Genomic DNA, 18,280 nt, shown 5'->3' on the forward strand with positions numbered 1-18,280 from the left:
AGTTTCCAAATTTATATCAATTTGAATTAGTTTTTCTGTTGGGGCAGGGCATTGTTTTGAAGTAAGGACTCACTGGTAGCCTAGGTTGACTTTGAACTCCTATCTCTCATTTCTCAGTCTCATGCTAATTGACATTGCAGGCGTGTAGCATTATGCCTAACTTGGGCCTTTAATAATACAGTGATATATTTTGCTTGACTAACCTGTTACAAAATGAAGAACCTCATATAGTATCAGGGAAGAGTGGGGTTTTGATGATTGCTGTGGTTGTAAATGAATAGCCTGTTTTTAAAGGGCTTTATTTATAACTACATTTCTGAATTATTAAAAAGTTTAGATCTTGTTATAAGCATATCCAGTGCCTTCAAAATTATATAGAGTATATTGATGGTGTCTGGCTTCAGTTCCCATCATCTTACTGGAGTTTCTTTGGGTCATTCATACTTGATTATGGGGAACAAATTGATCAATTCACTCCGTCAGAAGTACTAAAGGCCAACCTAATTCTAGAATGCTATGAGTCACCACTGTCAATCTCTGAATCTAAACTGGATTTTAGTGTCCAGCAGAGACCTTAAGAGTGGGAGTAATTAGAAAGTCATTCTAAAATTGCGTCTAAGCTCTAATACATACTGATTCCAGTATTAAATTCAGGTGATTTGGTCAAGATGAGGCTAATGTTAGAGTTACATTTAAAACAAAAACTAGGGGAAATTGTTGATTATTTCTATATAGTTCTACATTTATAACTGTAGTACTCATTATGGTAATACTGACTCATTTTTATTATGAGTTCCTTGGCTTTCATATTGTAAAATCAAAGTGAACTTACTACCCATTATTCTGATTGTTTTGATTTGATTTTTATTTGATAATCTGTAAGCCCTTGGTGGTTTTTGAAGAATGATTCATGATACTAGCTTCTCCTTCTGTACCTTTTTGTATTTGTGACAAAAATATATAAAGTTCTGAATATTGTCACACATCTGTCTCTTAAACTCTCATTTGTATGGATATATGTATGAGTGTCTAAATATTAAATCTAGAAGGAATTGTGTTCTGTTATCTTCCTTTGGTTTCTATGAGGCTAGAATATTATTGCTTAAGAAGTCTGAGCCAGAGCAGTCCAGCTTGCTCAGCAGGTAGAAGGACCACACAAATGGCAACCACCTGACTTTGATCCCTGGAACCTGTGTAAAGGTAGAAGAAGAGGTTAAACCCCTAAAGTTGTCCTTTCACCTCCACACCATGCGGTGGCACACAGGCACCCTCTCTACACAGAGTAAAGCTACTTCTGCTGCTACTACTAATACTTAGTTTTTTTAAAGTGTAATCTTGATTCACTCCTATTTTGACTCAGGGTTCAAGTAAAACTGGCACTTCTAAGCAGCAGTGGACTAAAATTTTGGGGTCTTCTAAAGAAACCTTACGAGTCCAGCTTGGAAGATTGCTAGCACATATTTTGTCACCAACCCACACTGTACAAGAAAGGAAGCAGATACTTGAGATAGTCCATGAACCAGCTCATCAGGATATACTTCGTGACTGTCTCAGCCCCTCCCCACAAGTAAGTATCTCAGCATTTTGACAAAGCATTTCAAAACAAGGATGGAAAACTGTGTTCATGCTGTCAGGAGTGTAGTTTTCTTACCAAATAAATTTAACTTGAGTCCTTCCCTCATACTTTTTAGGCTTGATTTGACTTCTTCATGGTTATTTTGCAGCTATTTTCCAGGGCTTAGATTAAAATTTTTATATCTGGCTTATTTTTAACTCTTTTTTAATTTCATATTTTATTTATATACATTTCAAATGGTATCTCCTTTCACGGTTTCCCCTCTGGAAACCCCTATCCCATCCTACCTCCCCCTGCTTCTATGAGGGTGCTCCTACATACACCAACACACTCCTGCCTCCCTGGCCTGGCATTCCCCTACCCTGGGGCATCAAGCCTTCCAAGGACCAAGGGGCTCTCCTCCCATTGATGCCCGACAAGGTCATCCTCTGCTACATATGTGCTAGAGCCATGGGTCGCTCCATGTGTACTCTTTGGTTGGTGGTTTAGTCCCTGGGAGATCTGGGGAGAGGTGGGGATCTGGTTGGTTGATTGTTGTTCTTCCTAAGGGTTGCAAATCCCTTCAGCTCCTTCAGTTCTTTCTCTAACTCCTCCATTGGGACTCCATGCTCAGTCCAATGGTTGGCTGTGAGCATCTTATCTTAATCTGTATTTGTCAGGTTCTAGCAGAGCCTCTCAGGAGACAGCTCTATCAAGCTCCTGTCAGCAAGCACTTCTTGGTATACACAATAGTGTCTGGGTTTGGTGACTGTGTATAGGATGGATCCCCAGGTCAGGCAGTCTCTGGATAGCCTTTCCTTCAGTCTCTGCTTCATACTTTGTCTCCCTATTTTCTCCTGTGAGTATGTTGTTTCCCCTTCTAAGAAGCACTGAAGCATCCACACTTTGCTCTTCCTTCTTCTTGAGCTTCATGTGGTCTGTAAATTGTATCTTGGGTATTCTGAGATTTTGGGCTAATATCCACTTATCAGTGAGTGCATACCATGTGTGTTCTTTTGTGATTGGGTTACCTCACTCAGGATGATATTTTCTAGTTCCATCCATTTGCCTAACAATTCCATGTACTTACTGTTTTTAATAGCTGAATAGTACTCCATTGTGTAAATGTACCATGTTTTCTGTATCCATTCCTCTGTTGAAGGACATCTGGGTTCTTTCCAGCTTCTGGCTATTATAAATAAGGCTGCTATGAACATAGTAGAACATGTGACTTTGTATATGTTAGAACATCTTTTGGGTATATACCCAGGAGTGGTACAGCTGGGGTCTCAGGTAGTACTATGTTCAATTTTCTGAGGAACCTCCAGACTGATTTCCAGTATGGTTATACCCATTTGCAATCCCACCAACAACAATGGAGGAGTGTTCCTCTTTCTCCACATCCTTGCCAGCATCTGCTGTCACCTGAGTTTTTGATCTTAGCCATTCTGACTGGTGTGAGGTGGTATTTCAGCGTTGTTTTGATTTGCATTTCCCTGATGACTAAGGATGTTGAACATTTCTTTAGGTGCTTTTTGGCTATTTAGTATTCTTCAGTGGAGAATTCTTCATTTAGCTCTGTTCTCTATTTTTAATAGGGTTATTGGTTCTCTCAAGTCTAACTTCTTGAGTTCTTTGTATATACTGGATGTTAAACCTCTATTAGATGTAGGATTGATAAAGATCTTTTCCCAATCTGTTGGTTGCTGTTTTGTCCCATTGACAGTGCCCTTTGCCTTACAGAAGCTTTGCAGTTTGATGAGGTTCTATCTGTGGATTGTTGATATTAGAACATAAGCTATTGGTATTTTGTTCAGGAAATTTTTCACTGTGCCCATGTGTTCGAGGCTCTTCCCTACTTTCTCTTCTATTAGTTTCAGTGTATCTGGTTTTATGTGGAGATCATTGATACACTTGGACTTGAGCTTTGTATGAGACAATAAGAATGGATCGATTTGCATTCTTCTACATGCTGACCTCCAGTTGAACCAGCACCATTTGTTGAAAATGCTGTCTATTTTCCACTGGATGGTTTTAGTGCCTTTGTCAAAGGTCAAATGACCATAGATGTGGGGATTATTTCTGGGTCTTCAATTCTATTTCATTGATCTACCTGCCTGTCTCTGTACCAATACTATACAGTTTTTATGACTATTGCTCTATAATACTGCTTGAGGTCAGGAATTCTTTTATTGTTGAGGATAGTTTTTGCTATCCTGGGTTTTTTGTTATTCCAAATGAATTTGCAAATTGATCATTCTAACTCCATGAAGAATTGAGTTGGAATTTTGATGGGGATTTCATTGAATCTGTAGATTGCTTTGGGCAAAATGGACATTTTTACTATATTAGTCCTGCTAATCCATGAGTGTGGGTGGTCCTTCCATCTTCTGAGATCTTCAATTTCTTTCTTCAGAGAATTGAAGTTCTTGTCATACAGATCTTTCACTTGCTTGGTTAGAGTCACACTAAGGTATTTTATATTATTTGTGACTCTTGTGAAGGGTATTGTTTCCATAATTTCTCAGCCTGTTTTTCCTTTAAATAGAGGAAGGCTACTGATTTGGCTTAATTTTATACCCCGACACTTTGCTCAAGGTGTTTATCAGGCTAAGTAGTTCTCTGGTGGAATTTTTGGGGTCACTTAAGTATGCTATCTTATCATCTGCAAATAGTGATATTTTGACTTCTTCTTTTCCAATCTGTATCCTTTTGACCTCCTTTTGTTGTCTAATTGCTCTGGTTAGGACTTTGAGTACTATATTGAACAGGTGGGGAGAGAGTTGTTAGTCTTGTCTATTACCTGATTTCAGTGCGATTGCTTCAAGTTTCTCTCCATTTAAGTTGGTGTTGGCTACTGGTTTGCGGTATATTGCTTTTATTATGTTTAGGTTTTGGCCTTGAATTCCTCATCTTTCCTAGACTTTTATCATGAAGGGATGTTGAATTTTTTCAAATGCTTTCTCAGCATCTAGTGAAATGATCATGTGAGGTTTTTTTTCATTGAGTTTGTTTATATAGTGGATTATGTTGATGGCTTTCCATATATTGAACCATTCCTGCATCCCTGGGATGAAGCCTATTTAATCATGGTGGATGATCATTTTGATGTGTTCTTGGATTTGGTTTACAATAATTTTATTCAGTATTTTTGCATCAATATTCATAAGGGAAATTGGTCTGAAGTTCTCTTTCTTTGTTGGGTCTTTGTGTGGTTTAGGTATGAGTGTAATTGTGGCTTCATAGAACGAATTGGGTAGTGTTCCTTCTGCTTCTGTTTTGCGGAATAGTTTGAAGAGTATTGATGATATTGTGTCTTCTTTGAAGGTCTGATAGAATTCTACACTAAACCCATCTGGTCCTGGTCTTTTGTTGGTTTGGGAGACTTTTATCGACTGCTTCTATTTCTTTAGGGGTTATGGGATGGTTTAGATGGTTTATCTGATCCTGATTTAACTTTGGTACCTGTTATCTGCCTAGAAATTTGTCCATTTCATCCAGATTTTCCAGTTTTACTGAGTAGACTTGATGATTTTTTGGGTTTCCTCAGATTCTGTTGTTATGTCTCCCTTTCCATTTCTGATTTTGTTAATTTGGATACTTTGTGTGCTCTAGTTTGTCTGGCTAAGGATTTATCTATCTTGTTGATTTCCTCAAAGTATCAGATCCTGGTTTTGTTGATTCTTTGTGTAGTTCTTTTTATTCCTACTTGGTTGATTTCAGCTCTGAGTTTGATTATTCCCTGCTGTCTACTCTTCTTGGTTGTATTTGCTCTTTTTGTTCTAGAGCTTTCAGATGTGCTGTCAAGTTACTAGAGCATACTCTCTCCAGTTTGCTTTTGGAGGCACTCAGAGCTATGAATTTTCCTCTTAGCACTGCTTTCATTGTGTCCTGTAAGTTTGGGTATGTTGTGACTTCATTTTCATTAAATTCTAAAAGCCTTTAATTTCTTTATTTCTTCCTTGACCAAGTTATCATTGAGTAGAACATTGTTCAGCTTCCGTGTATATGTTGGCTTTCTGTTGTTTTTGTTGTTATTGAAGACCAGCCTTAGACCATGGTAATCTGATAGGATGCATGGGATTATTTAAATATTCTTGTATCTGTTGAGGCCTGTTTTGTGACTGATTATGTGGTCAATTTTGGATAAGGTACCATGAGGTGCTAAGAAGAATTTATACTCTTTTGTTTTATGATGAAATGTTCTATAGGCATCTGTTATATCCATTTGGTTCATAACTTCTGTTAGTTTTGCTGTGTTTCTGTTTAGTTTCTGTTTCCATGATCTGTCCATTGATGAGAGTGGTGTGCTGAGGTCTTCCACTGTTATTGTGTGAGGTGCAATGTGTGCTTTGAACTTTAGTAAAATTTCTTTTATGAATGTGGGTACCCTTGGATTTGTAGCATAGATCTTCAGAATTGAGAGTTTATCTTAGTAGGTTTTTTCTTTGATGAGTATGAAGTGTCCTTCCTTATATTTTTTGATAATTTTTGGTTAAAAGTTGATTTTATCCAATATTAGAATGGCTACTCCAGCTTATTTCTTGGGACCATTTGTTTGCTTGGAAAATTGTTTTGCAGCCATTTACTCTGAGGCAGTGTCTGTTTTTGTCACTGAGGTGCATTTCCTGCATGCAGCAAAATGCAGGGTCCTCTTTACATATCCAGTTTGTTAATCTATGTCTTTTTATTAGGGAATTGTGTCCATTGATGTTGAGAGATATTAAGGAAAAGTGATTTGTTGCTTTCTGTTATTTTTGTTGTTGGAAGTGGAATTTTGTTTGTGTTGGTATCTTCTTTGGGTTTTTTTTAAAGTAGACTACTTTCTTGCTTTTTCTAGGGTGCAGTTTCCCTCCTTGTATTGGAGTTTTCCATCTATTATATTTTGTAAATTGGGATTTGTGTAAAGCTACTGTGTAAATTTGGTTTTTGTCATGGAATATCTTGGTTTCTCCATTTATGATAATTGAGAGTTTTGCCAGGTATAGTAGCCTGGGCTGGCATTTGTGTTCTCTTAGGGTCTGTATGACATCTGCCCATGATCTTTTAGAGTTCCTGGTAAGAAGTTTGGTGTAATTCTTATAGATCTGCCTTTATATGTCACTTGCCCTTTTTCCCTTACTGCTTTTAATAGTCTTTCTTTGTTTTGTGCATTTGGTGTTTTAACTATTGTGCAACGGGAGGAATTTCTCTTCTGGTCCAATCTATTTGGAGTTCTGTAGGCTTCTTGTATGTTTATGGGCATCTCTTTCTTTAGGTTAAGGAAGTTTTCTTCTATAATTCGGTTGAGGATGTTTACTGACCCTTTAAGTTGGGAATCTTCTATAACTATTATCCTTAGGTTTGGTCTTCTGATTGTGTCCTGGATTTCCTGGATATTTTGGGTCAAGAGCTTTTTGCATTTTCTTTGACTATTGTGTCAATCTTTCCTATGGTATCTTCTGCCCCCGAGATTCTTTTATCTCTTGTATTCTGTTGGTAATGCTCGCATCTATGACTTCTGATCTCTTTTCTACATTTTCTTTCTCCAGTGTTGTCTCCCTTTGTGTTTTCTTTACTGTTTCTATTTCCATTTTTAGATCCTGGATGGTTTTGTTCAATTTCTTCACCTGTTTGGTTATGTTTTCCTATAATTCTTTAAGGGATTTTTGTGTTTCCTCTTTAAAGGCTTGTACTTGTTTACCTGTGTTCTCCTGTATTTCTTTAAGGAAGTTATTTTTGTCCTTCTTAAAGACCTCTGTCATCATATGATATGATTTTAAATCCAAATCTTGCTTTTCCAATGTGTTGGGGTATCCAGGACTTGCTGTAGAGGGAGAATTGGGTTCTGATGATGTCAAATAGCCTTGGTTTCTGTTGCTTAGGTTCTTGCTCTTGCCTCTGGCCATCTGGTTATCTCTGGTGTTAGTTGGTCTTGCTATCTCTGACTGGAGCCTGTCCCTCCTGTGAGCCGGGGAGCCTGTGATATTAGGTGTGTGAGCACTCCTGGGAGACCAGCTCTCTACGGGCGGGATTTGGGTATGTTGAGCTGTGCCACAGGGTTAACTGCAGGGCGTGGATAGAGATTGGAAAGATCCTGTTTCCAGTTGCTCTGCAGTTCCTAAACCCTGCGGTCTCCTGGCAGGTCCCTCTTTGGCCAATTATTGTAGCAAAAGTATTTGAATTCTTAAAATGTCTTTTGTGGTTACTTGTTGCCACATTGTGAATAATTTTCCTTTTTAATGCAGGTTTAAAAATCTAATTATATTGCTCTTTCTCTCCAGTCCCTCCCTGTTTCCCTCCTCCCACTCTCAACTTCATAGGCTCCTTGTCTTTGGTTATTATTGTTCCATGTATGTGTATATGTATACATAAATATATATATATATATATATATATATATATATATATATATATATATACACAACCTGCTGAGTCCGTTTGTTGTTGAGAGCCCTTCACTCTTCTTGTTCTTTGGCAGACTGCATGTCCTCTGTAGGAAAGTTTTTTATGCCTTTTCAAGGCTGCATACAGGCTTTGTTCTGATGGCCTTCTAGGTTGGAGAGCTCACAGTTGCTTTTCTCCATTCAGCTCCTTTGTGATGAGTTCTCTTCCTTTCATGATAGTTTCTTGTTGCTGCCCCTTGCGGCCTCTTTCAGTTCTCCGAGGCTCACCATGAACAGGGCCCTCCCCTTTGTCACCACTTAGCCCTTGATTAGCTCACCCTGTATTTCTTCTGACCTCCCTTCCTTTAGAACATTCAAAATACTTCATTCTGAGAACCTTCACTCAAAATTTTACTTTTATATACTGTTGTTATTTTTTAAAGATTTATAATAGATTCAGTTTCTTAAGTCAGTTTGTTTCATTTTGGTTTTTTGAGGTGAAACTGTATTGTGCAGGCAGATCTTAAACTTGTGGGCTAAAGTTATCCTTTTGTCTCTCAAGAGGTCTAGTTTTTGAGGACTAAAAAAAGAATCTTTTCACATGAATCCTAATACCTTTTCTCATCAATAAACTGTTGATCAAAGGACATAAAATGACATTTTAGAAACAACTTAGTCATTGAGAAAAGCAGGTGTTTCTTTGCATATTATCATTTTGTACCCCAACTATCCAGCAACTGGAGCAATCTTCTGCCTTAGCCTGCAAATACTGAAGTGTGAGCCGCTGCTCTTGGCTTTTTCCCCAGATAGTTTCTTCTTAAAAGATAATTTAGAATGTCACTGCATACTGAACTGAAATCGTTTAACGTTATAAACGAGTGAGCACTACTTTAAAGACACATAAAAAAGACTCCCGTCATGAACCCTTTTATTTGCCAGCTCTTCAGTGCTTTTACTCTCACAGCATCTGCTGCTTTTCCTCTTTTGGTCAGGTAGCAGCTGTCTTCTGACTAATTTAAAATGCTACATTGAAATAAGCTTTGCTGCTTCCACGGTTGCGAATCTGAGGCTTTTAGCAACATAATATGATTCAGCATGTTAGTTTAAATATCATCTAAGACGTAATCATTTCTTGAACCATTTGTTGACATTTAATTCAGTTCATGCTTTAAAATGCCGTAAAGCTAAATTCAGTGATGTTTGTATCAATGAAGATTTCTAAAGTAAAGGACATGTGTTCAGTTTGTTGGCATAATTATTGTCTAATATTTATATACATGTGACAAACAGATGTGATAGACAGAACATGAAGGCCTACCCAACAAAACTAGGAACCACAATTTGGTTTAAGTTTGCACTTCCAAAGACAGCTGTTATCACCGCAGGAACTCAGGCTTCAGGTCTACTCATAGCCTGGCCCACCCCAACCCTCCCCTTGACGCCCATGAAGAACCGAGACATTCAGTGTTAACAAGCTGGACACAGTCTTTTGTTCCAGATGTCTCACCATCTTCTACTGAGAGAAACTCAGAGGAAAGGGGTTGGAGATGCCCTTCTACTTTAAGGTTAAAAGATAGATTTCTCTTCTAGCTTGGTGGTCTTGCCTTTTCCTTTATCCCCAATTTATTTTCTATTTTTCCTTAACTTGTTCTCCCCAGAAGTTGGGTAACTAGATTGCTTGATTTCAGCCTTTTATGAAAGATTTCCTAATACATAGAATTAGAATAATATGGTAACTACCACATAACCCTCATATTGAATATAGATTTAATATTATACAGTATCGTTCTCACATAGGTGTCATCTTTTTTTCCCCCATCTTTATTAACTTGTGTATTTCTTATTTACATTTCGATTGTTATTCCCTTTCCCAGTTTCCTGGCCAACATTCCCCTAACCCCTATCCCTCCCCTTCTATATGAGTATTGCCCTCCTCATCCTCCCCCCATTACCACCCTCCCCCCAGCAATCACGTTCACTGGGGGTTCAGTCTTGGCAGGACCAAGGGCTTCCCTTTCCACTGGTGCTCTTACTAGGCTATTCATTGCTACCTATGAGGTCAGAGTCCAGGGTCAGTCCATGTATAGTCTTTGGGTAGTGGCTTAGTCCCTGGAAGCTCTGGTTGGTTGGCATTGTTGTTCATATGGGGTCTCGAGCCCCTTCAAGCTCTTTCAGTCCTTTCTCTGAATCCTTCAATGGGGGTCCCATTCTCAGTTCTGTGGTTTGCTGCTGGCATTCACCTATGTATTTGCCATATTCTGGCTGTGTCTCTCAGGAGAGATCTACATCGGCTCCTGTCGGCCTGCACTTCTTTGCTTTATCCATCTTATCTAGTTTGGTGGCTGTATATGTATGGGCCACATATGGGGCAGGCTCTAAATGGGCGTTCCTTCAGTCTCTGTTCTAAACTTTGCCTCCCTATCCCCTCCTAAGGGTATTCTTGTTCCTTTTTTTAAAGAAGAAGTGAAGCATCGCATTTTGATCATCCGTCTTGAATTTCATGTGTTCTGTGCATCTAGGGTAATTCAAACATTTGGGCTAATATCCACTTTTCAATGAGTGCATACGATGTGTGTTTTTCTGTGATTGGGTTACCTCACTCAGGATGATATTTTCCAGTTCCATCCATTTGCCTATGAATTTCATAAAGTCATTGTTTTTGATAGCTGAGTAATATTCCACTGTGTAGATGTACCACATTTTCTGTATCCATTCCTCTGTTGAAGGGGGTCTGGGTTCTTTCCAGCTTCTGGCTATTATAAATAAGGCTGCTATGAACATAATGGAGCATGTGTCTTTTTTATATGTTGGGGCATCTTTTGGGTATATGCACAAGAGAGGTATAGCTGGGTTCTCAGGTAGTTCAATGTCCAATTTTCTGGGGATCCTCCAGACTGATTTCCACAGTGGTTGTACCAGTCGGCAATCCCACCAACAATGGAGGAGTGTTCCTCTTTCTCCACATCCTTGCCAGCATCTGCTGTTACCTGAGTTTTTGATCTTAGCCATTCTCAGTGGTGTGAGGTGGAATCTCAGGGTTGTTTTGATTTGCATTTCCCTTATAACTAAAGATGTTGAACATTTCTTTAAGTGCTTCTCAGCCATTCGATATTCCTCAGCTGAGAATTCTTTGTTTAGCTCTGAACCCCATTTTTAATAGGGTTATTTGTCTCCCTGCGGCCTAACTTTGTGAGTTCTTTATATATTTTGGATATAAGCCCTCTATCTCTTATAAGATTGGTAAAGATCTTTTCCCAATCTCTTGGTTGCCATTTCCTTTGCCTTACAGAAGCTTTGTAGCTTTATGAGATCCCATTTGTTGATTCTTGATCTTAGAGCATAAGCCATTGGTGTTTTGTTCAGGAAATTTTCTCCAGGGCACATGTGTTCAAGATTCTTCCCCACTTTTTCTTCTATTAGTTTGAGTGTATCTGGTTTGATATGGAGGTCCTGGATCCACTTGGACTTAAACTTTGTACAGGTTGATAAAAATAGATCAATCTGCATTCTTCTACATGCTGACCTACAGTTGAACCAGCACCATTTGTTGAAAATGCTATCTTTTTTCCATTTGATGGTTTTGGCTCCTTTGTCAAAAATCATGTGACCATAGGTGTGTGGGTTCATTCTTGGGTCTTCAATTCTATTCCACTTGTCTATCTGCCTCTCTCTGTACCAATACCATACAATTTTTATCACTATTGCTCTGTAATACTGCTTGAGTTCAGGGATAGTGATTCCCCAAGAAGTCCTTTTATTGTTGAGAATAGTTTTAGCTATCCTGGGTTTTTTGTTATTCCAGATGAATTTGCAAATTGTTCTGTTTAAATCTATGAAGAATTGGGTTGGAATTTTGATGGGATTGCATTGAATCTGTAGATCACTTTTGGTAAAATGGCCATTTTTACTATATTAATCCTGCCAATCCATGAGCATGGGAGATCTTTCCATCTTCTGAGGTCTTCTTCAATTTCTTTCTTCAGAGGCTTGAAGTTCTTATCATACAGATCTTTCACTTGCTTGGTTAAAGTCATACCGAGGTATTTTATATTATTTGGGACTATTATGAAGGGTGTCGTTTCCCTAATTTCTTTCTCGGCTTGTTTCTCTTTTGTCTAGAGGAAGGCTACTGGTTTATTTGAGTTAATTTTATACCCAACCACTTTGCTGAAGGTGTTTATCAACTTTAGTAGTTCTCTGGTGGGACTTTTGGGATCACTTAAATATACTATCATATCATCTGCAAATAGTGATATTTTGACTTTTTCCTTTCCCATCTGTATTCTTTGATCTCTTTTAGCTGTCTGATTGCTCTGGCTAGGACTTTGAGAACTATATTGAATAAGTAGGGAGAGAGTGGGCAGCCTTGTCTAGTCCCTGATTTTAGTGGGATTGCTTCAAATTTCTCTCCATTTAGTTTAATGTTAGCTACTGGTTTGCTGTATATGGCTTTTACTATGTTTAGGTATGGGCTTTGAATTCCTGTTCTTTCCAGGACTTTTATCATGAAGGGGTGTTGAATTTTGTCAAATGCTTTCTCAGCATCTAGTGAAATGATCATGTGGTTCTGTTCTTTCAGTTTGTTTATATAATGGATCACGTTGATGGTTTTCCGTATATTAAACCATCCCTGCATCTCTGGAATGAAGCCTACTTGATCATGGTGGATGATTGTTTTGATGTGTTCTTGGATTCAGTTTGCAAGTATTTTATTGAGTATTTTTACATCAATATTCATAAGAGAAATTGGTCTGAAGTTCTCTTTCTTTGTTGGGTCTTTGTGTGGTTTAGGTATAAGATACATTGTGGCTTCATAGAAGGAATTCAGTAGCACTCCATTTGTTTCAATTTTGTAGAATAGTTTGGATAGTATTGGTATGAGGTCTTCTATGAAGGTCTGATAGAATTCTGCATGGGCCATCTGGGCCTGGGCTCTTTTTGGTTGAGAGACTTTTAATGACTGCTTCTATTTCTTTAGGAGTTATGTGGTTGTTTAAATGGTTTATCTGTTCCTGATTTAACTTTGGTACCTGGTATTTGTCTAGGAAATTGTCCATTTCCTCCGGATTTTCAAGTTTTGTTGAATATAGGCTTTGGTAGTAGGATCTGATGATTTTTGAATTTCCTCTGACTCTGTTGTTATGTCTCCCTTTTCATTTCTGATTTTGTTAATTCGGACACACTCTCTGTGTCCTCTGTTTAGTCTGGCTAAGGGTTTATCTGTCTTGTTGATTTTCTCAAAGAACCAGCTTTTGGTTCTATTCATTCTTTGTATAGTCCTTTTTGTTTTTACTTGGTTAATTTCAGCTCTGAGTTTGATTATTTCCTGCCTTCTACTCCTCCTGTGTGTCTATGCTTCTTTTTGTTCTGGAGCTTTTAGATGAGCTGTCAAGCTGCTGATATATGCTCTCTCCTGTTTTTTTCTGCAGGCACTCAGAGCTGTGAGTTTTCCTCTTAGCACAGCTTTCATTGTGTCCCATAAGTTTGGCTATGTTGTACCTTCATTTTCATTAAATTCTAATAAGTCTTTAATTTCTTTCTTTATTTCTCCATTGACCAGGTTATCATTGAGTAGAGCATTGTTCAACTTCCATGTATACGTGGGCGTTCTTTCCTTATTGTTATTGAAGACCAGCTTTAGCCCGTGGTGGTCTGATAGGACGCATGGGATTATTTTTCTTTATCTGTTGAGGCCTGTTTTGTGACCAATTATATGGTCAATTTTGGAGCAAGTACCATGAGGTGGTGAGAAGAAGGTATATCCTTTTGTTTTAGGATAGAATGTTCTATAAATGTCTTGTTAAGTCCATTTGGTTCATAACTTCTGTTAGTCTGTCTATGTCTTTGTTTAATTTCTGTTTCCATGATCTGTCTGTTGATGAGAGTGGGGTGTTGAAATCTCCTACTATTATCGTGTGAGGTGCAATGTGTGCTTTGAGCTTTAGTAAGGTTTCGTTTATGTATGTAGGTGCCCTTGCATTTGGAGCATAGATATTTAGGATTGAGAGTTCATCTTGGTGGATTTTTCCTTTGATGAATATGAAATGTCCTTCTTTATCTTTTTTGATGACTTTTGGTTGAAAATGGATTGATATTAGAATGGCAACTCCAGCTTGCTTCTTCAGACCATTTGCTTAGAAAGTTGTTTTCCAGCCTTTTACTCTGAGGTAGTGTCTGTCTTTTTCTCTGAGGTGTATTTCCTGTAGGCAGAAAAATGCTGGGTCCTCATTATGTATCCAGTTTGTTAATGTGTGTCTTTTTATTGGGGAATTGAGTCCATTGATGTTGAGAGATATTACGGAATAGTGATTGTTGCTTCCTGTTATCTTCATATTTGAAGGTGAGATTATGTTTATGTGCTTTTCTTCTCTTTGTTTTGTTGCAAAAAGATTAGTTTTTTTGCTTTTTCAAGGGTGTAGCTTGCTTTCTTGTGTTGGGCTTTACCATTTATTGTCCTTTGTAGTGCTGGATTTGTAGAAAGATATTGTGTAAATTTGGTTTTGTCATGGAATATCTTGGTTTCTCCATCTATGTTAATTGAGAGTTTTGCTGGATACAGTAACCTGGGCTGGCATTTGTGTTCTCTTAGGGTCTGTATGACATCAGTCCAGGATCTTCTGGCCTTCATAGTTTCTGGCGAAAAGTCTGGTGTGATTCTGATAGGTCTGCCTTTATATGTTACTTGACCTTTTTCCCTTACTGATTTTAATATTCTTTCTTTGTTTTGTGCATTTGGTGTTTTGACTATTATGTGACGGGAGGTGTTTCTTTTCTGGTCCAATCTATTTGGAGTTTTGTAGGCTTCTTGTATGTTTATGGGCATCTCTTTCTTTAGCGTAGGGAATTTTTCCTCTATAATTTTGTTGAATATATTTTTGGCCCTTTAAGTTGGGAGTCTTCACTTTCTTCTATGCCTATCATCCTTAGGTTTGATCTTCTCATTGTGTCCTGGATTTCCTGTATGTTTCGTGCCAGTAGCTTTTTGCATTTTACATTATCTTTGACAGTTGTGTCGATGATTTCTATGGAATCTTCTGCACCTGAGATTCTCTCTTCTATCTCTTGTATTCTGTTGGTGATGCTTGTGTCTATGACTCCTGATCTCTTTCCTAGGTTTTCTGTCTCCAGGATTGTCTCCCTTTGTGATTTCTTTATCATTTCTATTTCCATTTTCAATTCCTTCACCTGTTTGATTGTGTTTTCCCGTAGTTCTTTCAGGGATTTTTGTGTTTCCTCTATAAAGGCTTCTACTTGTTTACTTGTGTTTTCCTGCATTTCTCTAAGGGAGTTCTTTATGTCTTTCTTAAAGTCCTCCATAATCATGATCAAATTTGATTTTAAATCTAGATCTTGCTTTTCTGGTATGTTTGGATATTCATTGTTTGCTTTGGTGGGAGAATTGGGCTCTGATGATGCCATGTAGTCTTGGTTTCTGTTGCTTGGGTTCTTGTGCTTGCCTCTCACCATCAGGTTGTCTCCGGTGTTACCTTGTTTTGCTCTTTCTGACAGTGCCTTGACCTTCCTATAGGCCTGTGTGTCAGGAGTGCTGTAGAACTGTTTTCCTCTTTTCTTTCAGCCATTTATGGGAACAGAGTGTTGTGCTCTCAGATGTGTAGTGGTTCTTGTCCACTGGCTTTCAGCTATCCCTGTGGGCGGGAACCAGAAGGGCCTGCCCCTACTGCTCCGAGGTCCCTGTGCACAGGCGGCCCAGATGGCACTAGGTGTTTTCCTATAGAGTCAGAAATGTGGGCAGAGAGTAGTCTCCTCTTGTTTCCCAGGTGTGTCTGCCCCTCTGAAGGTCTAGCTCTCCCTTCCACGGGATTTGGGTGCAGGGAGCTGCTTGACTGGGTCCTTTCAAATCCAGGTGCAGTCTGGACCACAGGGCTCCTGCAGCTTGACTGCTCCAATCTTCCTGTGCCCAGAGGCAGTATACAGACAGTTTCTCTTGGGCCAAGGATGTGGGCAAAGGTGGACAGAAGTGACAGTCTCTCCTGCCCTGTAGTCTCAGGATTGCCCACACTTCTGGGCAATTAGCTCTCTCTCCCACTGGGTTTGGGAGCAGAGAGCTGTGGGCTGGGACAGCGAGGTTTGGGCGCCAGCTTCAAAACATCGTTTATATTACTTTTAAAAGTACTTTTTTCCTATTATTTAATAAAATTAGGAATAATTCTCTAATATCAAATACCTAATACATTATTAAATTTCTTCATCTAGTCTATCATGTCTTTTATAGTTATATTAAATCTGACCCAATCAACTAACTTTAGAAATATATTTAAATTATCATTAAATAATTTAAAATAAAAACAAATATAATTAAATTTATTATTAAATAATTTAAATGTAAGAAATAAAAATCTTTGTAACTAAAGCCTTATTACTTATTTTTAAAGCATGGAGCCAAGTTGGTTTTGTATTTGTCAGAGCTGATACATAACCATCAAGATGAGTTAAATGAAGAAGAAATGGACACGGCAGAACTGCTTATGAATGCTCTAAAGTTATGTGGCCACAAGTGCATCCCTCCCAGTGCCCCTTCCAAACCAGAGCTCATTAAGATTATCAAAGAGGTGAGTCTACCAATCAGAGTTGTTGTTTTAGAAATCCTGTTGAGTGCACTTAGCACAGTAACTGAAAGATTTGTTTCATTGTTAGTGACATTTAGAATGTCACTGCATACTGAGCTGAAATCATTGATAATAGCTTACAATTATTCTTTCATTTTTGCTAAAAAATTTTTTTTGATCAGAGAAGGAAAAAATAGACATATTTTGGGGAGTTTTCAACACTCTTTAGTTCTTGTCACCCATTATCTATAGCCTTCAATGAAGGAAGTATTATTTTTAAGATTTATTTATTTTATGTATATGGATGTTTTGCCTGCATATAAGTCTGTGTATCACATGTGTGCAGCAATCTTGGAGATCTGAAGAGGAATTGGAGTTAAAGGAGGTTGTGAGTCATTGTGAGGGTGCTGGGAAATGAACCCTAGTCCTTGGCAAGAGCAACAATTGCTGTATCCTCATGAAGGGAAGATTTTTGTAGTGACAAGGAAGTGGAAACATACCCGGACTTAAGGATTCTTTAACAAGCAAGTGAAATGAGCAGATAGCTATGTAAACTCAGGAGGCTGGGAAACCTAGTTAAGTATTTTGCTAATATTTTAATGTTCAAACTGTACCAAAAAACATGGAAATTATAATATTATAAAGTGGGTTACTTATTTCTATAGTCTGGTTTCTTGGAAATAACTAACTTAGTTTCAAAATTACTTTGTTAGACTTGGTGTCAATATTATATGAGAAATAACAAGTTTAGGAGCTCAGAATATTGATCAGCTTGTAGAGTGTTGACCTGAAGCCCTGGGTGTGGTGGTATTTGCCTGTAGTCTTAGTACTAGGGAAGACGAAACAGGAGGATCAGGAGTTTATGGTCGCCCTTGCTTACATAGGAAGTTCAGTGCCATACATGAAATCCTGCCTCAAAAAAGAAAAGAAAAGAAAACAGAGAGTAAGTTTTATATATTAATGTTTCAATCTTTTAGGAGCAAAAGAAATATGACAGTGAAGAGAGTGTGAGTAAAGTTGCGTGGCAGAAGACAGTGAGCAACAACCAGCAGAGGTGCGTTACCATCGTCCAGAGTCCTATCCTTCCAGGCCCGTCGGCTCCGGACATTCAGCCTCTTTTCTCCTTTAGGTTTGAGTTCGGAAACTTGTGGGGTTACTTTGTTTGTATATATGCATATGTGTTTGTATCTATGTGTGTGTTTGAATATCTCTCTCTCTCTCTCTCTCTCTCTCTCTCCTCTCTCTCTCTCTCTCTCTCTCTCTCTCTCTCTCTCTCTCTCTCTGTGTGTGTGTGTGTGTGTGTGTATTATACTGGAGATGGGACTCAAGTACCACTGAGCTGTACCCTAACCTCAGATGTACTATTAAAATATTATTTAATGTTTAATGAATACTTAACTTTGGAACAATCTTGTTTGTTTAGTCTCTTCCAGAGGCTCGATTTAAAATCCAAGGATATATCTAAAATAGCTGCAGATATCACCCAGGCTGTATCTCTTTCCCAAGGACTTGAAAGGAAAAAAGTGATTCAGCACATCAGAGGGATGTACAAAGTTGACCTGAGTGCCAGCAGACACTGGCAGGAACTCATCCAGCAGCTGACACATGACAGGTGTGTACTGGGAACACGTGTCTGAGCACAGCTTTAATATGTGATGTTAAATAGTGTTTTTTATTTTAGAATTCACATTTATAAAATTATTTATCAAAACTTTTTATCTAGACTTCTTTTTATTCTTCAAGAATAACCACATAAGGAGGCTTTTCATTTTGTTTTGGTTTTTAAGTCTTGA

General features: G+C 38.2%; 1 protein-coding gene across 2 annotated transcripts in view; it reads left to right on the forward strand.

The window, feature by feature from the left end:
- Lyst (lysosomal trafficking regulator) overlaps positions 1-18,280 on the forward strand; it is a 202,142-nt gene that overhangs the window by 128,732 nt on the left and 55,130 nt on the right. For both annotated transcript variants that reach the window (NM_053518.2, XM_063276780.1), the window contains 4 exons: positions 1,361-1,567; positions 16,314-16,490; positions 17,465-17,541; positions 17,911-18,099. In NM_053518.2, the coding sequence (NP_445970.2) occupies positions 1,361-1,567; positions 16,314-16,490; positions 17,465-17,541; positions 17,911-18,099 (650 nt within the window). The remainder of the gene's footprint in view (positions 1-1,360; positions 1,568-16,313; positions 16,491-17,464; positions 17,542-17,910; positions 18,100-18,280) is intronic.

This window comes from Rattus norvegicus, chromosome 17 (assembly GCF_036323735.1).
Source record: "Rattus norvegicus strain BN/NHsdMcwi chromosome 17, GRCr8, whole genome shotgun sequence".
NCBI lineage: Eukaryota > Metazoa > Chordata > Mammalia > Rodentia > Muridae > Rattus > Rattus norvegicus.